The 21,104-nt window shown below is 32.6% G+C and overlaps 1 protein-coding gene across 1 annotated transcript in view; it reads right to left on the reverse strand.

Moving 5' to 3' along the window:
- The window catches only part of Kul (Kuzbanian-like), a 123,792-nt gene that overhangs the window by 21,192 nt on the left and 81,496 nt on the right, over positions 1-21,104 (reverse strand). Inside the window, exons 7-8 of the mRNA XM_070649750.1 lie at positions 18,360-18,484; positions 6,579-6,707 (exon numbers count right to left, since the gene is read on the reverse strand). Of these exons, the coding sequence (XP_070505851.1) occupies positions 6,579-6,707; positions 18,360-18,484 (254 nt within the window). The remainder of the gene's footprint in view (positions 1-6,578; positions 6,708-18,359; positions 18,485-21,104) is intronic.

Here is a 21,104-nt window from a genome sequence, read left to right on the forward strand (position 1 = left end):
TTGATATCTGGTGTCAAAAATATTTTGTTTGTGATAACCGATAAGCTTGATGACTCATCTGTAGCCGGTAACTTTTCACATACTAATACTTTGTATAAATTTGTTATTAATGATTTGTGTGCTTCATTTGAGGCTTTTGTCTCCGAAGATTCTTGAGAATCGGATATTTGAATCGATGATGTAAGATTCTCGACTTCATCTGAGGTGCAATTTTGTGTAATTTTGTCTACTGCTGACTTTTGTAATTGAATATTTGAAGTGTCGAGTAATTGATTTTGAAGTATTGTTGTGTCTTGAATTGATGCTGATTCTTGACCTTGAACTTGGTCTGTCGATTCTGAATTCATTACTTTGTTTGTTGGTGTTTTAGAAGAATTTTCAGAAGTTGGTTCTATTTTAGTAGATTTTGACGATGCTTCACAATTTATTTTGGTACTTCTAGTTAATTTTCTAATACTATTAAACTTAATATCGCTCAGAGTATCACAATATCTTTAACTTAAGAGAAATTCAGTCAATTGCGTACGTTTGCTTCAACACACAAAACTAAATAAAAGCGGAATGGTGGAATTTGAATATAATTTCACAACCAAACGAAAGAGCTTATAGATATATTTTTGTAAACACACGATTATACTTGTGTTAGTCTCTGTGTACAGATTATGTATCATATGTTTGAAGGCTTGCGTATGTATTTAAACTGTTTACATTCAGTATAATACTTAGATTAGAAAATTATTGATTTAAATTTATCAATTTTATAAATTTGATGAATGGAAATTAGGTTCTATATTCTTACAAATAGATATGGGAATCTAAGAGAGGCTAAGGGCAGCCATACTTCACAATTGATCAATACGTCTAACGAAATCAACATTATTATCATAATAATATATTTTAAAACAAATATTTTCCCCATCCGTTTTATATTTTTATTAAACCCTACAAACTAAACTTATGACAAAATATAAAATATAGCAATTCAAGTCAGAAACTTTCTTTTCTTTCCTTCAAAACAAAATAATAGGAAGAACAAAAAAAAGGGCAAAGAAAACTTTTATATTTGTCAAAAAAATTTATGATAAAGAAAAGAGAAAAAAAAAATAAGAAGGAAATCAAACAGAGACACAAAGAAAAATGGCAATGACGAATGATGGCTGACGAAAAGAAAAATATTTTTTCAAAATGTCACAAATACAAATATTTACATATGCTGAAGAGGAGGAAAAAAGGAAGACGAATGTGGATAAGAAATGAAATTGAATGTGAAGAGAGATGGAAAAGAAAAACGACGGCCAATATAAATGCTGGAGCTGCAAAAAGCTTCTTTTTTCCATATGATAAACATTTTGGAGTGCTTTATGTTAGAGATTGTGATGGTTTAGAGTATTGGCTTTGACTGGCTGTTATCATACTCTTTAAAAAATACCCAAGAAGTATACTGAGCATGAATCCGGCCCCAGACCATCGTTACTCAGGGTTGAGACCAAATTCAATGAAATTCGACTTCAGATCAAAATCAATCAAGAGATAGGAGCAGTAGGAAGTTGACCCTGACCCTGATCTATCCCAGACCACACCTTAAGGTACCCATCAACCAACTCCTGACTCCAAAAGCTCTCAATCCACACCAAACCCACCAAAAGACCTTTCCAACTCATTTCCTCTCTATTTATTCATCATGTATACTATACATACATTCATAAAATGTTTATATTGTGATGAAGATGAGACGAGAAATGAAAAGGATAGAATAAATGTGGAAGGACAAAGAAAAAACTTTTTATTTTTTTCTCTCATGCCTTTTTGAGTTATTTGAGGTTTTATAGCACCATACATGTACAAATACGTATGCATTAGAAAGTTTTATTTTTGCAATTTTTCTTGTTCATTTATCTCTCTCTTGTTTCACTTTTCCTTTTAATGAAATTGAAATGAAGGAGATGTGGCTGTGGAATTTTGGTTGGAAAAATTTGGGAGGAATTTGTCAGTTACTTTGGAATTTATTTAAATCCTCTTAAAGGATGGGTTGAATTATTTTAAAAGATTTATTTTGTTGTTACTGATTAACTGCTGAGTTTAAGTGCCTAGTAGCTTAAGAGCAGGGTTGTATCAAGCATGAGTTCTTGGAGACAGCTTCAATTTCTCTTTTTTGGGCAAAATTCCTCAATTTTTGCAGACAAAAGCCTTTAAACCACCAAACCTCAAATTATATGCAATTATAGGGTGCACCTAGCTTAACATCGTTATATCCCAACCTCTAGATGCCATAAATCCGAGCTACATAGTGACGAGGCTCATGTTATTACAGAGCGTTGGCCTAGCAAGCCTCAACCCTTAACTACAACCTAAGAAACTCAAGGAAAGTCATGGATCGTAATTGATGTGTATTTCCAGCAAAATAAGCAAATAAATCTCTCAAAACAGGTCTTTGTCACATGACTTCAAAGCAATAAGTACCCAAAATCCTCCCAAAATTCCCACAAGGACTAAATAGTAATGCGTTAACCAGAAAAATAGCAGAAAATGTTTCCTCATACAAAGAAGAAAGAAAAGGAAGAAAAAAAATCAACTTCATAAATATTTAATTTCAAATTTTTTATCTTGATGTGAATTTATGTATCTTATTTGTTTGTTTGCCTTTTTTTATCTTAAAAACTCTACGCAATTTTTGAGGCATAAAATGGTGAATATTTTATTTGCATTCTGACACATTAGAGTGAATAAATGGCAGCCTTAAATGTATGCAAATTTCTTTTTGAAAGGATTTATTTGTGAGGATGGGCTTATTATGAGGAGATATGGCATTAATTTTAATAATATAAGAGGAATTCATTATGAAGCATTAAGCTAAATAATTCAAAAACTTTTAAAATTTTACTGAAAATTTTTTAATTAAATTACGGAAGTTCTCAGCCACAATTTTCTATTTTAGCTGATATTTACACAACATTTTCAATTTGGAAAATTCACATTTAAAATTCTATTTGATTTGTTCTGCATGAAGTGCTTTTGATTTAAGGAATAAGTAATGTTGGAAATTTCCTTAATGAATTTTCTTGGAATTGTCTTAAATATGCTTCAATGATTTTAAGTAATTTTGAAGGAAATGAGTCATGAAAGAGGGCAGGTATGAGGTAACTAGAAGGTAGATGGGTGACTAGGGTTGTTAGGGGCGACTAGGGCAGCATTGCATTTAAAATGATAAGCTAGTCCAGTATTCGAGCGGACAATTTCATTATTTGATGTCAGAATAGATCAAAACAGCCGTTTTAGTGATGCCAGAGCTTTAATGGCTCTATAGTGCCGCTCGGAATTGTTCACAACTAATTTTACCAAATGCACATAAATATCGATCATATTTCATGCTGTAAACTCAATTTTAATCCTTAAACAACCATTTCCAATCCTTTAAAGTTCAATCATCCACTTAAACATCATCAAACAACCTTCAGCTGCTCTTGAACCCTCAAAACTTAAAGTAAACAATTTGAAACATCCAAACTTCTCCCATTAAATGCAGTAAAAGTTTTTGGTAGAATTTAAAGCAAACATCAAACAACCCCAAAAACAGACTTTCTATCATGATGCTCTTTAATAAAATTTATACGATACAATTAAACGATGATAATTACATACTCGGTTAATGTTATCAAGTTTCACGCTATTAAGGAGTATAAATATACTGATGAAATGATCATGTCGGCCTGAATATTGAAATTTTATACTAATTACAGCAAGTCATGCAATACTTGAAATATTTTTTTTTTTTTTGAGGGGAGATGTGAAAGGTCAAAAGGTATTTTTGATAGGATGTTGGAGATAATTATGGATTTTTTAGGGTGATATGTTTGGTTATATTGGTGATTTATTGAATATGGATTAATTGCTTGTTTAATTCTTAGTTGCCGAGAGACAAGAGTATGAATTTGAAATTGTTGAAGTTGATTTTACACAAGTGTAGTCGACTAGAGTCGTTAAATCAGCAAAACAGCTATCCAAGCCGACTGGATACATTAAATCGACGTGAAGTGTCTTTAAGCTCATCCCGTCACTTAAATCCTTTTAAAAATCACTTGAAACTTTAAATTCAATTCAATTTCCATCCTGACTTGAAAATACCACCATCAAATACAAAGGAATCAAGAAGAAGCTCAAAAGAAATTAAATTTTATCATTCAAAGAATTTTTTAATAATTTTTCATATTTTTTCCAACCAACTGCATACATGTATTCATGAGCACTGAGCGTATATGAATAATTTTTCATCTCCTTTTTCCTGAAGTGAGCGTGTCAGATTTCATGAAATTAAGAATTTTCCATGAAATGCTTATATTCTTTTTTAGCTTTTTTCATTTCCTTTACATGTTTATGAAATGTAAAATATAAAAAAAAAATTGCTTTCTTATTTTTCATTTTATTTTTAAAACTTGGTTTATTTATACTTGGAAGTTATCTGCTTTTGATTTTGAGATGATGTTGTTGACTGATTTCTGGGTACAGTTTTTTTGATGATCTTGTACGTAAGGATGCTTATCCTTATCGCTAAGCCAACATATATATCTTTATATTCCTTATTTTGTGCTTTTGTGGATGTTCCAACAATCTGGCTGCTTAATGGATGAGTTTAATATAAAATTGGAGCTCAGAGTGACGTTGGATGAGGGGAATAGTATGAAGAGTTGAAGCTGGAGTTTCAAAATTGCTTTAATTCCTTACTTCGTTGATTTACAGATCAATTGTGATCCATGGCCTTCAAAATTGCCTTATAAATAAATTATTGATAGAATGTACCTGAGAATATCACTTTATGCTCAGTTTGTGACTCAGAGATGAGTTTAGAACTTATAATCCAATTTTAAAACAATTCAATTTTCTTTTAAATAATCAGAAAAATTAAGGAGATTTAAAAATCATTTTTTCAACCAAAGTCATCTGTGCTACAAACTCCACCTCCCACTGCAATAGCTGCCAAGCTCAATTCCCTCAAGTGTAACACAACACAAAAAGTTAAAAAAGAATTAGAGTTGATTTTATTTCATTCTTCTTCCTCAAGTTTAAAATTAAAATGAAATAAGTGGTTAATGTGAAAAATAACAGAAAAGTGGGAAGTAGGTTAAGGGGTTGTTCACTTATTTTGTGACATGAAAATTGACTTTTTTTTAGGAAGGGTCACTACTCCGAAACAAAATGTAATTAAATCTTAATCCTCTTTCCCCCTTAAGAGTGTTCCATAATAAGTGAACTAACCCTAACCTTAAGGAACGAATCAACACGAATTACCAGGAATGAGAGATCAACATCTAGCGACGACGATAATTGTTGATGTGGATGGAAACTTAATACTTTTTTCGAGGAAAGAAAAGGTTTAAAGTTTCATTTTATAAAGTTTTGTGGATTTTTAATTGAAAATTACTTTTTTGTCTAGAATAAAAATGTTTTCTTTAATAGAAGTCAGGTGCTTATTCAGCGGGTATCAAAGGGCCATCCCCCTCCTTTCCAAGTTCTTCAATAGCATAATAAATTAAATATTTTTTCTAAATTTTTCAAAAATTAAAAATCAATAAGTTTAATATCAAATCAAATCTATCATGACTGACCAAAATCGACATAAAATTTCAATTTTTCCCAAATGATTTTTCAGAATAAATTTGATATCTATAGTCATATTCCCACACAAATGTTATCCACTAATGCCTCAACAACTCTATTCCATCAAGCAAATGTGTTCCAGGAATTTATGCTTAAAACCATTAGCAAATGAACGCATTAGCCGAACATATTGGTAGAAAATCATTTTAATAGTAATCAGAACTTTATTTTTCCATCAAAACTCATCAAAATGAAATTAAAACTGACCAACTTTTGCTGGTTTTCCTGCTGATAATGATGCTAGTTAAGTGCTGTGGGATTATCGTTTGAATATAGGCAGCTCCTTGAAAATTTATGATTATTTCAGGATGTGCTTATGGTTTGGTTTATGATAAATCAATATGGAATATTTTGGGGAGTCCAGTGAATGAAATTTGGGGGTTTTGTGGTGCTTATTAATCACATTTGATCATTTGATTCAATTTGTGGTCACAGTTTTGGTCTTAAGAACATATTTAGAGGTTTGGCTGCCACTTGCTTGGTCTGATTACGAAATTAAACTCCATAGACTTCAAATTAAACTGAAAAACTGTTTATAATCCCCCAAATCATCTACCATGACCCCCCATCAATCAACAACTTCCTAACTTCAATTTTTCATGGTCAAATAAACATTAAGGAATCGCTTGTACATCGTAACATAAGAAATAGAGCTTCAAGCTAATAATTACATTTTCATTTTCTTAATCTCATCATGAACCTTGCTTGTTCTTCATATCTCATCTTGTTGCTGTTATTTATGTTATTATTATTATTAAATAATAAAGTATAAAAATCTCTCATCTGTCAGAAATAATATCAACAAGAGTAAGGAAAGGCAAGGCACACGAGAGAGAGAGTCGATAGTCTACGCAACTAAAAATTTATTAACATTGTACACAATTTTTCGTGTGTTGCTGATAAGAAAGAAGAAACAAAAAACTTACCGGAGATCCAAAATTATGTCCAATTTCATGAGCAAGCGTAACATGACTCACAGCTGGCGGTACATGTTTGCCATAATTTAATAATGTTACAATGCCAGTGTTCAATGATTTTAACGAGCCGCGGTAGTGCTGTGGAAGAGATGAGAAGAGTAAAAATGAGTAAAAAAAATTTATTTTTATGTTTTAATATGTGATGGTTAAAAATAGAATGAGATCCTTTGAGGCAATTTTTGGGTTGATTTTTCATGTCGATGAGGTAGATTAAGGGTGACATTTGAAGATATTAGGTTTATATTGAATTGATATTGAAGATTTGTCTTCGTAACTCTTTGCCGTTATGAGGATAACCCTGGAACCAAAGTAGCTTAATATAGGCTTTAGGTAGCTCCTCCTCGAGGGTGCTGTGACGGCTACTTGTCGACTAATTTCGGACCCATTATTAAAACCAACACTAAGCACATAAATCGCACAAAGCTGCTTTAAAGCCACAATTTGATCACCATACTTAATTTAGCAACATTACCTGCTAGATTCCTAAATGTCCAGCCAAACTGCATCCCCTAAAACAATTTTTCTGCCACATTTCCAATATCAAAACTCCCTTCATAATTCTCAACCCTAATCAAGCACACACGCCAAATCCAATCATCTCATCCCGACCTACATCCACAAATCTGACAAAAATTCCCCAATGACAGCATCCCAGACATAAAGTCACACGAGGAGCGAACAACAAAGAACAAAATTAATCATTAATCATTTTATATATATTTTTTAACATCACATAAAAAAAGTACACAACATGTCTATTATTAAAAAAGCTCGCTTGTTTCCTCATACTAGATACAATAATGGAGATAGATAGATGAATGTTCATTTGTGTATTGAAAGTATACACGGAAAGGTGTGGAGAACAAACATAGTGAAAATATTTTTTTTATTTTATTTTGATTGCTTTTGGGATTTGATGTGCAAGATGTGAGCTTAGATTAAAAACTATATTAATTAGAGATTGTTATAATAATGTCATAAAAGAAAGTTTCAGATGGGATCAAATATTGGCTCGTGCCTTTTTTTTATATCTCTAGACATAATGAGGTTTTTAAGGAATAAATTGGATATTGTGGTGAGAATTTTTTATTGAGGATGACTTATTTGATGGGAATAGGAATTAAATTTTTAATGGAGATTGCTAATGTGGAAGGTGATGAATTGTGGATTAAGGACGTTGATTGGGTTTGAGAGTTGGATGCTGCTTTGAGGATTATTTCTGTATTGTCGTGATTGATGTCATTATGAGTTGATTTCTCTGATTATGGTACAATACAGGACCTCGCGTATGGCTATATTGATCGGTTAAACGCTAGATTTCACTTAGTTGTCGTCTGAAGCTGACTACCCTTTGCCAATTTGCAATACCAAATGCTACCCAACTCTAACAACCTTTCTCCAAGAGTTCATTAGCCGCCCTCGCGTTCTTTTGTCATCTACAAAACCCTGATGATACTAAATCCCCATTAAATGCACTTAGATACCACCGATCCAACATAATTTCAAAATCATATCCAACAGAACCGCAATAAAATCACATGAAAAAAATAAGTAAACTTTCCCACAATTTGCATTCCCTTGACAATTTCCTTCCCTTATTTCATACATTTTGCTTTCCATTTTCGCTCGTATAAATTACACAGTGTTCAGCATGTAACCCCCATAGCAATGCACATTATAAAGCAATCTTCTTCTTCCTCATTTCCTTCAACTCAAGTTTCATAATAATAATATACGAGCATATTAAAATTAGTTTATGTTATGTATTTATGAAATATAAAAAAACTGTTTCTTCTTCTTAAAGCATGTTTCCTTTCATGCTATACATTCATTGCTACCCCAGCCGTCATGTTGTGTAAGCTAAATGAACCTTTTATGAGGCGCCCCCGAAACTATATGAAATAATGTATATTGAGATTGTATTGTTACATGTCAACAATACTTTTTTTTTCGTCTTTTTTCATTTCTCTTACCATTATTTACTTGATATGGTTTTATTGCAATGGTCCTTTAGAGCGTGATTTAATGGGATATTGGATTTTATAGGAAAGATATTTGGATAGAATATGAAACAAAATCAGGCAGAAATTTTGTATCAAATATTGAAATTTGAATTTTTAATGAGATTTTTTTGGGGAGAAAAAAAGTTTTAGGCTTTGGGCATTTTGTTGGATAGACTTCTTGATAAATGGATAGTCTTAGGAAAAGGAGATTGTATTGTCTAGGAAGTCAGTGCTTCTTAGTCTTTTCTTGAGATTTTAGGGGTTTGTTGCTTTAATTTGCTTGTTCATCACTGTGACATGAAGCTAGAGCTGCTGAAGTATACTCATAGCTCCTATATAAATGTCAAAATAAAGAATCTATATCAAGCAACCCATCCAGACCTCTAACATTGAATATATTGATCAAGTGCCCTTAAAAAGTTCATAACCTTCAAATTTACTCCCAACAACAACTGCGCTACCTATCCAAACTCACAAACATTCCAAATGTTCTAAATTCGCACAGCAAATTCAAACTTTATCATGTACATACATATTACACAGCTAAAGGGTAAAATCCTACCGTGTAACTGAAAATTTTCCATTTTTCCCTTCTTGTTCCAATTGACCTTAACCTAAATAAGCGGAAAATCATTGGCAACCGATTACCGAGCAATATTTTTCCATCAACTTTCTCTATTCCTACTCCTAATATGTACATACGTGCCCTTTTACTTTTCATTCTCATTCCATAATTTTTCTCATTTTATTTCCTTTTCTATTTGCCTCGCATTGCTTGTGCCATGTTAGAGCCAAGTGATGTGGAAAAGCTCTATGTATGTATAAATTTTGATCCCTCCATAAGTGTGTGTACGTACGTTGCTAGTTCCTTTATTTTTTTTGCCGCACATAAATTTTTGATGTCATGGCATTTATGAGGAAAAGCAAGAAGTAGGAAAAAGGAAGCAGAAATGGAAACAAATGCGAATGAATTTTATTGATTTTTTTTTATTCTTCAAACTTTTGCTCATTTCCTTTCTCATTTCCATTCCTGATCAAGTTGATGAATTAATTAGACATTAAAAATTGATGATGAAAGGAAAAAGAATTCAAGAGGACATGAAAGTTTTTTCTATGGATTTTGAATTTATGGGTTTAATGTCTTGTAGAAGGATGTTTTTATGGGCTAGGTCAGGTCGATGTGACAAGTTTGGATGTAAATTCGGTATTTATGAGGTCAATTTTTAATGCTATGAGACATTTTATGGTAGAATTGACAGTTATGTCTCCGATGTGATAGCTTTAACATTATTAAACAATTTTACTAAGATGATATATGCTTATCAAGAGATATTGGGATGTTTATGCGGCTGTTAGCTTTCTAAGTTGCTGGAAAGTATGCAAAAGGATGCAAATTTCATTCTTTACATATTTTATCTGACTATCAATCTATGGTCTTCCTAAGATGGCGTTTGAAGCGTCTACAATCGACCCCCTAAGCCTTTATGCTCTCCTTGCCATTTCTAAGCTTATTCGGTCTTTACAGCAGCTTGAGACCAGATCATTTAATTCTATAAATTTTATCAATTATATGAAAAAAAATGTTAAATTATAATGATGATGATTAAGCCAATGAATACAAAAATTTAATGCTTAATTTAGTTGCGGTTTATTGTGTATTTTTCAATAGAATATTTAATGATTGATGGATAGATTTAATCATTTGTGGTTTAATGGGGTTCAAGTTGGTATTGTGTTTGCATTTTTTGGTGGAAAAATTTATTGATTTTGCTTTGATGCTGATTGAATTTTAGGAATTTGATGCTAAAATTAAAGTTGAAGGTAAATATTTAGATACTGAAAGCATGCAAGAATGTTCACTGCAATTGATCAGCATCCCAAACATTCAGGTAGATGACAATTCAATTTTGCAGCTAAACCATCTGAATTTTAGATCAGCATGCAATTTCCAATAGTTTTGATTGAAAAATTCCTCATCATCATCCCTAAAGGACTTTAAAGCCACCAACAATGCAGAACATCTCATCAAATCTCCTTTATTTACAAGCAATTCACTCTAAAGTTCGAACCCGAAAATTCCTGCAAAGTCATTTCAAAATCCCAATTGTACTACGTATCTTGAATTCCAGCACAATCACCATCAGACTCAAAATCAAAGTCAGAATCAAGACGAAAAAAATTCAATTTCGATTTTGTAAAAGAATTTTTTTATTCCTTCTCATTTCCACTTCAGTTTGCCATTTTCAGCACACAATAAAATAACTTTTCACCATCCGCACATGGGGAGCATAATCCTAAAAATTCATTGAATTGGAAAGTGCACACATATGGAATTGAAATATAAACAATAATAATAAAATATGATGTATGGGATATTGTGTAAATGCATTTAATAATGAGAAATTGCTCTCTAATTTTCCACTTCTGTGACCATTCATGTATTAATCCTTTCGTCTTAACGTGCTCAATGGGATACGTAATAAAATGGAAGGGAATATATGTTGTGTGTTCTTTTGTCGATTAAGTGATCATGATAGCAACACCAGAACGTACTGACATGAAATCTCGATATGGGAGGAATTTTGGAATAAAATCGTTAAATGGAAATGGGAGTAAGTAAGGAATTGATTTGGGTTTGTGTGTTTAAGGAAGTATTTGTTGATGGCTTTTGGGAATAGTTTGAAATTTTGAAGGAAACCTAGAGGCAAATGGATCAGGCTGCAATCCTTAAGAGACCAACACCAAGATTCTAAGGTAATTCTTTGAAGTTTTGGTATCAAGAACACTTAATCTCAGTCAGTTCCACTCAATTAGAGCGTTTTTGAATTAACATCATTAATTGACTACTAGCATAGCTACAGGATCTATGCTTGACTCAGAAATCGAGCTAACGATCACTTATTGGAAGCTTCAGACTCAAATGTCATGAATGGATCCAACTTCGCTGTTTATGGAACTTTTCAGCACTTATTGTCGACATACAAACTAAAATGCACTTCATTTTAAATATAAAACAGCCAAACTGTCTCACAAAATCATCTTTTACTAACTTGACACTCAAAAGTTCACCAAAATCCACCAATAATGCTAAAAAGCCAAAAGAAAATCCAGCATTGAAAATAAAAATTTTCCATTCCTTTTCTTTATCAAAAAAGAACACAAAATCGATGTGATGGAACTAGAATAGGAAGTTTTCTATAAAGTAATTAAAGAAGAAGAAGATGTAAAAGTAAAGATAAGGAAATGGCTGAATTTCATGCAACGGAATAATTACATAAAGTATTTTTTTTTTCCTTTATCGGATCATGATGGAGCTTTTATGAAGAGCTTTCATGTGGAGCTTTATGTTCTTTGAATGAATGAAAAAAAGAAATGGAAAAAGGGATCAAAACTAGGAGGGGTAAGCTTTAAGGGTATTAAGATAAAGATTTTGAAAGGTTGCATGAAATTGAATGAGAAATAGAGAACTTGATAAGGTGATAATGGTTGGATGTTGGGTTGGGTGGATTGAGGGTTTGATGACTAAGTAATGGTATGGATTGATGAGAATCCAATCGACTTAAGATTGAGTCTTGAAGATCGAATTTTTTGAGCTTAAATGTTCAAAAAGTACAAAATCTTGAATTGTCCCCAAAAATATTAAGGTAAAGCACAAACACTCAACTCCATCCTCACAACTCCTTCTTCCACCTGACAGTCATTACATCCCACTTCTTCCTCACCTAGTAAGCTAACATCGGAAGGATAATAAAAACGAAGCATTTCTCTTGCTTATTTTTTTTTTCAACAAAATAGAATTTAAGTCTTCCTTCCATCCGTTCGTACTTCTTCCTTCATATCCTAGAGTTTCTCTTTTGCTTTCTTTATTTTTCATTATTAATGTATTTAGCACAAGACAAATAATAAATTACAACATGAGGCATTCGGTTCTCCTCTTTTTTCCGTAGCTGAGTGAATTTATATGTATCATGTGTATCCTCCTTCATAACTTATTATTTGGGTTTATGCTTTATGAATGGGGTTCGTACGAAATTGTAGGTATGCAGTCTTTAACAAACTATAAGATATAGTCCGAAACAGCAGGTCTGTGCATCTAAAATGCAGGTCGGTGACTCCTGACCGAACCCTATTTATGAACCTTGTAAGTTACAAGTGAACAGACCCTTATACAAGTATAATGGACGCGTGATATATTTTGATATCAAGCCAGTATCAAATCCTGACAATATCATCACATCATCACTTCCATATTCTTCCCAAAAAGCGCATAAATAGCAACAAAACACCAAAAAATGCCAGATAATATTTCATTATTTAAGTAAATCAATAAAAATTATTCTAGTTTGTCTATTTGGTATACAGTGTGCATGTCGTTATCTAATTTTCATTTAACATTTTTCTTCTTGCCAACCGACTATTTATCTATGCAGTAGGAGTAATAAAAAGGAAAAACAGAAAGTAATAAAAGAGCTGAGTTAAAGCATGAGCATAAAGTATTTAGTTATTTCGGGTTTGGATATGAATATTTAGTGAGGAAAATAAATGAATTGAGGTTGATGGAAATGGGGTTGGTAGGGGAGATTGGAGGGTGATTGAGGTGCATTGGATAGAATTGAAGGCAATTTACTAAATTTTGTCATGTTTTATGGCATTAAATGAATAGAATTGCAACATTCGTGCCTTTAACTCTAGGAAAAAGCTTCAAAGACTGCACAAGCATCCAAATAAACCCTTCAAAGCTCAATCAACCATCCAAACCATTCCAAACAACTCAGAACACCTCCAATCATCCACAAACCAACCTCAACATTCTCTCCTACATGAAAAAAGCTCTTCCATAAATGAAAATACTTTACGTAAATTGATGTGCATACAGAACATTTCAACCATTTGACTGTACAAGGCTCAGTTTAAAAAAGAAGAGCAAAAATTGTGTGAGGAATGAAGTGAAATTTTTAACTTGATCTCCTTTGTGCTGTTATGAAAATATATGTCAAGATTGCTTGCTATTCTTGTGCATATTTCGCATACTGAATTGTGATATTTTTACTGTATGGCTGGTGGGCTGTATAATATATAAGGGATGGAAACTTAATGAGCATGTGGATTTGGCGAGAAAATGAGACATTTTATGATGTTGCAGTAGTTTTATTTTGATGGAGATATACAATGTTGTAGATGGTGTAAAGATGAGTTATTGCTGGGGCTATCTAGTTATTTTTGATGGATATTTTATGCAGATAATTTTGGGAGGAATGTTTCGGATGGTAGTTTGATTTATTCTAAGTTTGTCCACTTATTCGTAAGATAAACGACACAGAAAAGGGGCTCCTTGATCGACTAGACACTTGGACTTGCTGAAATATGATTCTAGACCAGAGTCACCCCGATAGACCCTGGATTGTTTGCCTTTTGGCTATTTATGGATAATTCATTAATTTATGATCCTCAATTTTCAATCTAAATTCCTAAAATCATGGCTTTGAACCCCTCAAATGTCCTCAATCTAAACGACAGTTGTCATACATTCCCAAATATCCTCACAAATCACATCATTGATTAACTCAGTTCAAACTAAAATAACAAATTGCTTTAAAATCCTCCACAAAATTACTCAATTTTATGCCTTTACATAAAACTTTCCATCGGACGTAAACAAAATTCAGACCCGAAACAATTTCAAGAATTTATTTCCATCTCCAACTCAATATCAACAAAATCTCCATGCTGTGCATGAAGTAAAAAATCTTTTGAGAAATAAAATTCCATCCTAGAAAAATCATCAAGAGTAAATCTAAAACTATTTTAATTCCATTAAGTCAAATGTCTTTTTTGCCTTGTGGATACATAAAGATTTTCTTTCCTCATTCCACATTCTCAGTGTGGTTTTTTACTCTCTCATTCATCTTTCAAAAAGGAGGAGACTTAAATCAATGATTTTGGCCAAAAAGGAAATTTCATTGACTTAATAAAAGGAAAGAAAATTCAAAGAGTGTGTTTGGATGTGCGGTTTTATCAGAATGATCAAAGGCATTGAATTGAAAAAAATCCATATCGACATAAGAACCGACCCACCCCCTCACTGCTTCTTAGATTTATCCAAATATACGCGCTCATAAAATTCCAATGCCCATAAAAGTCAGTTGAAAAAGGATCAAATAAATGTTCAAGTCTAATTTTGAAAATTAAATTGAGATTTTTTAATACAAAAAAAAAAATTATTTTTGCTGACTGAATGGAGTGATGCTGTAGGAAGCTATTGATAAGATCTGTGCTTATTTTATTGAATTTTCGCTTCATTCGATTTGAATAATTTTTGGATTATTTGATTTGAGTAAATTTCAATAATGCTGTTTATTAGAAATTCTGTTTTATAATTACTTGCTTCAGTGGATATTTGGTCTTGAAGCTGGAGCTCTAATCCAGTGGAGCGCTACCTTGTTTGTGTTATGGCACATTTGGCAGTAGCTGATTGATCAACACTACTCTAATCAGTGGTAAAATCCATTAATTTTGAGTATATAAGTGAAGATGCTTAAGGTGAGGACATACCCGACTCCATAGATTGGAATCAACCACATCCAATAATAGAATCCCCAAAAAATACGCTCACAATTTAAAATTCCCACAACAACAAATCTACAGCTTTCATTTTTCCTTTTTATCTTGGCATGCGAAATGCTCATAAGAGATATAGCTTAGGGGTTCTTTATTTTCATCCCAAAACTGCACATTCAAGTACATACACCAATAAATACACATAGAGTCAAGTTTTATAATCTCATTACGATGTAGCTCCAGATTTTATATCAACACACAGTGAGTTTCTTTTTTTTCGTCCTAATCAGTCTTGATAGGATTATGAGCCCTCAAATCGTACCGACAACGGAGCTCAAAAAATGATATAATCTCATTAAAGGAGTTGAAGCTGAAGAAGCAAGAGCGAAATGAAATGAGAATCAATCCAATTTCAGCTTAGATCTTCAATTTAAAATATTTGCAGTCTTGCAACCACAAAATACACATGACAAGCTAACTAAGTATCATAATATCTCATTTTTACTCTACTGAACATCGACTCGAGTGCTGTCGAAAATTGTAAAAAGTTTTATGCGGTGAAAATTTTCAGTTGACGGTGAAAATATACTTGAAAAAAGTTCAGTGTTTATGTTGTTGTGTAGGAATGAATGCACTGTTGCACCTGATGATAGAGAAATATCAACATTCAGAGGTTGTTTTGTGGATGGACTGAGGTTGGAGGAAAATGTTCAGAAATTTGATTAAATTTGTAACTTTTTTAGATTTTTTTGAGGGAGCAAGTGCAATATATGGAGTTATGTTGGATACTTAAGATGCTGTTACATGCTATCGGTAGACAGTCAACTCAGGCGTCATCTAAGAAAGGACATGGATTGCAATTCGATTCATATGGCCAGCAAAGTAAGCAAAAATTGCAATTTTACTCAAATTTTCTATCAAATTGACTAAAATCTTGAACTTTAAACGACATTCACCTTCAAAATGATTCAAATCTTCTCCAAAAAATCGATAAAAACCCCAAAAACTTGACAAATATTCACAACTCCATTCAATTTTTCCCACAATCCATCCAACCCCTTAGACCACATTTTCATAGATTTTTCAGTTCACACAAAGAGGTAAAAAAAACTACAAAATTCACTGAGTCGCAAAAAAATATCCTTTTCAACAAGAAGTTTAAGTTGTTGATGAGTAAAAATATTTTGAGGTAAATCCTCGACTCGTCTCGTAGATGGCATCAAAATGAGTGGGGAGGGTTTATTTGTCAAGCGCTTTTAAATTATAGAACTTATTTGATGTGAGAGTTCTTCCATATTTTTTCAAAATAGAATATGAAGAGCGATAATGAATGCCATTGTGAAAGACTTGATTTCATATGACTGAGTCGACAATTTTGAATGTTTATTGTGCTGATTTAATCCACCAACACATTTTCGTCTGAATACTTTTCACTGACTTATTGACTTTTTAGCTGCTATACTTCAAACGAATTTTGTTCTGTGGTTTGGTATTTCTGTTAATTATCTTGAATGTAAATCTCTAGGGGTATACAAGAAGTTTGACATTTCATAATGGAATTTGACAGAAACTGAACTAACTTGAGGCTAAATGAGAGGTTCTAGATTCCAAACTCCTACATTATAAGTCTTCTTGTCAACTAACTTTCGTAAAATGTTCAACTAAAGTACCCAGAAGGAAAAATATCTTGAAAATGACAAATTAAGGTGAAAAAAGTTTGACAAAAAAAATATTTTTTTCCCTCACTTGCACATCTTTAAAAATTTTCCAATTATCTTCCGAGAAATTTCATCAAAACCACACCTACAAATGAAGCAAAACTTTATAATTTTTTCATGTCTAGAGTCAACACCTTCATCATCAACTCGTTCATATCTATCCGTTGAAGATAAAAACTTATAAATCAAAAATCATCGCCACAAACTTATCTCATAAATATAACAAGTTCAATATTCTTCTTGATTTCGCCATTCGACATTCAAGATTAAAATTTATAACATCTTCAATAAATTGATAAAGTTTCATTTCTCCTACACTTCGAGCCATTCAACTTAATTCATTCCAGTTGCCATTTATCTTTTCACACATTTCTCAGCTTGTTCTAGTTTTTCTTGGTGTTTATTCATTTATGACGTGTAGTATTATGAGTAGGGGGTACATCTAAGGCATGTGGGTGGCATGAAAGACGACAACATAGTCGCTAGAGCATCGATACGTCACCATGTTGAGGGAAAGGTGTTTAATTGTCTTCTTAGTATTCTAAAGGCACAGTGACTCCTGTTTTTGAAGTTTTACTAATTTATCCTTGACTTGTCAAGTTTCGGCAGATTCCCATTCCATTATAAACGTCAGATCCCCCAACAATCTCAACTTCTAATAGACATCATTCACGATTGACCACATTTTTGCCATTTTGAAAGCAAACAAGACGAGAAAATGTATCTTTTTCCTTCAATTTTAAGGATGTAGGATGTAGAAAAAATGAAATTAATCTGATGTTCAATGTATTACTCTAATCCTCATATACTTCAGGATTATATTATGTGTTTGTGATTTTATTGACCCATTGCGGATTAAATAGTCACTTTATTGCAGGATATTAGGACTGAATAAGAAGATGATAATGTATGGTGCTTTAGTTTGAGGGATATGCTTAGGCTTGTCCCAGATTTTATTCTAGTTTGGGGTCATATAGCTTTAAATTCTCAATATTTGGGGTATTAAGTGCTTCAATGCGTGCTCGGAGGTATCTGGCCTATGAAAGGCCAAGGTGACTCTGCAATGTGTATAATATGGGTCAACGCTCTCAACATACTACCCAGCCTGACCCAAAAATCAACAAAACCTCCAAACTCACCCCATACACCCTCAAAACGTCCTCATTACAAATCGACAACATTCATCGAACATCCATTACCCTCAAAAACAACAACAACAAAAGTCAATTCCCACAGCACACATATGTGCACATCCAACAAAAAAAAAAACCCATTGTCAAATAAAAATAATTTTTGATTGTCACCAATAAATTTTTCGTACGAATTTGAATTCTTCTATCGAACAGCAAATCACCTCCTCATCGACATGTTTGTATGTGTCACACGAACGAAAAAAAGCGACAACAAATAAAAATGAAAATGTCAAGCCTAAATTGCTTAGTTGAACTTACCCCATTTTTCTCACAAACACCGCCAGCATTTTTTAAATCGCCTGTCCATGCAAGTCCCAAAGTTCCCATTTCAAAATCTCGATAGGTGAACATGTACGCCAAGCAAAATTGATCGTAGTCTTCCTCTGTAAATAGAAAATAAAGAAAATGGATGGATGAGAAATGGATAGAATAATAAATATCAATTCGGTGATGTTCTTCTGTTGGAATTAAAAGATATAAGCTTAAGAGTGAGTGAGAGAGCAAGGACATGTAAGTAATAGAGGACATGAGAATTAAAGAACCTTTCTGTCATGTTTGTTGGACACGAAAATGTGCACATTAAGCGGAAAATCGATTTGGAAAGAAAATTAGGATATGGAATTTTTTTGGGGACGAGAGATTGAGTTCTTGGAAGTCATTTTGGTTGACTGCTCGATTATTCTTGTCTATTGAACCCTCAAGCAGCACATTAATCCCAACTCATCATTTAACTTCATCCAGAACCTCCCATTTTATTCAATCCTCCATAGCACGATCTAATTTTCGTTCATGTAAAATTTATAAAAAAAACTTCGAATATTCAATATTATTATAGCAAAAATGTTCATTTGGGAATATGAATGAATAATATAAAAAAATTTTGGAAACATTTAGTCATGATGTCCAATATTTTAGTTCGAGGGGATGGTCGGTACTTCACATTGATACTCCATAGAGACTCAAAGCGTGTAAAAGTCATCTAATGGGGTCATCAAGCCAGGATAACTCTAGAATCTCTAAAGTTTCGCTGGTATGGCGACCCCACAAACCCCTAATGGCTCTAAGACAGCAGATTTCGGCTATTTTTCAGCTACACATCCATAGATCGTACAGTTCCACATCAAAATGTGACAACATTTACGAACGACATGAAAAAAGTTTCAAATAAATGGAATATGCAGCTTGTTACATGACATGAAAAAAAAGAAACTTTTTCATGGACATTTTTTATATTCAATGCACAAAAGATTTACATGACTTGTTCACTTTTTCATGCTACTGTAGAGGAACTAACTATGAATTATAAAAATTTCATATAATCCAAATTTTTTTGTGACTGTCTGGGGATGAATTGATTGGGAAATGAGACAAATAAGAGGAACATGAAAATTTGTTGAAAAAAGTGAGAAATTTAATGATTTTTTGACATTTTGGGATGGATGTCTGAACTTTGAAGGTCTCTGATAATCATTGGCTAATTTAACATTATGCTATACATGCAAAAGTCAAAGGTCCGATATTGGGGACCATGAACAGCTTTATGACCGGTAATATCACTAAACTTCATACAAATATTGTACTCTCTAGTAATTGAATTTAGCCAGAAATTCCAAATATTGGTATTTTCGGAGAGGCTCTATGGGGCTCTATCAGTTTCAAGTCATCAAGAAATTAAGGACAAGCATGTTTCTATAATAAAACCCATTTTTTACTATAAATACTTAAAGCTTCCTCTTATTATTATAATTTAATCCCAAAAGTCCAGTTCGTACATATGCCTTCCCCACTCCAAACATCTTGTCCCAATTATAACATGAAATCCCCTCCCCAACTCAAAAAATGCTAAAAATCCCGACTATTAATAATTTCCACATATTTCATTGAATTTTCATAATGGAAAAAAAGGAAGTCATTTTTTTGTGTGTAGAGTGGATAATGGAAACAATGTAGTCCTCGAGGAAATTTCATACATGCGACTAGCTTTTAAAACAGTCATATTTTAGGTAATTATGACCACTATTATGTATGCGATTCAATTTCTTTTTTTTTTTCGGTAATGGAATTGAACAATTTTTCATGATCATAAAGCTTTAAAAAACGTAGATTTGGAGTCAGGGAGTGTGAGTAAATTTTGATTATGACATTTCAATTATATAAGTGGGTATTGAAGCTTGGATATTACTTTTTAAATGGATTTTTGGAAATTTACATTCAATTACCTTTAAGTGGTGTAAATGCATTGAAATTCTAGCTTGAATTCTACTAAAACATCAACTTTATTGCTCAATTTTGAAGGAAAACCATAAAAAATCTCTGACTAGGCGTCGGATTCGGCATAAATCCTAGTATAGGATCGAGTAGAGTAGCTTAGGACAGCTAAGATAGGGTGGGTTAGGGTTAGCCTAGTATAGCCATACCTACTCGAGTAGAGTATTGTCTCGTGTGGTGCTGGAACCAGTTTTTTAATCGATCAACCTAGTTATGCTATTTGGTACAAATCCATCACGACACCAATCCTCCCAAACTCATATACATTCCCTTCCATTATGATTATTCCATTTCTTAATCCAAAATGAAAATTGCAAGATGATGAAAAAAAGAACTCGAATGGAATCGAGGAAAAAGAGATTTATTTGCATTCTACCGCATAAATTCATTCGACTAAATCTGAATAATTCAGGATATTAATTGAAAAAGATGAGGAAGTGCTTACACAATGAGAATGCAGAACAAAATTATTTTTCTATTATTGCCTTCTATATGTATTGTATGGATGGAGGGGATAGATGCGATGAATAATATTTGTACTAACTCTCACTACAGCTACATAGATATGCTTTTGGGGAAATGAATGGTGCGAGTGAATGAGAGAGATGGAAATATATTTATATTTGCATAATCATAAAATCATGAATAATTTTTAAAGGATTATAAAAAAAACGAGTGAAATATTTTATGGATATGTACACAAATTCACATATTATGTACGAGTATATGGCGTGG

The sequence above is a fragment of the Chironomus tepperi genome, unplaced genomic scaffold, assembly GCF_022539635.2.
Source record: "Chironomus tepperi strain 1889 unplaced genomic scaffold, CSIRO-AGI_Ctep_v1 contig_430, whole genome shotgun sequence".
Lineage (NCBI taxonomy): Eukaryota > Metazoa > Arthropoda > Insecta > Diptera > Chironomidae > Chironomus > Chironomus tepperi.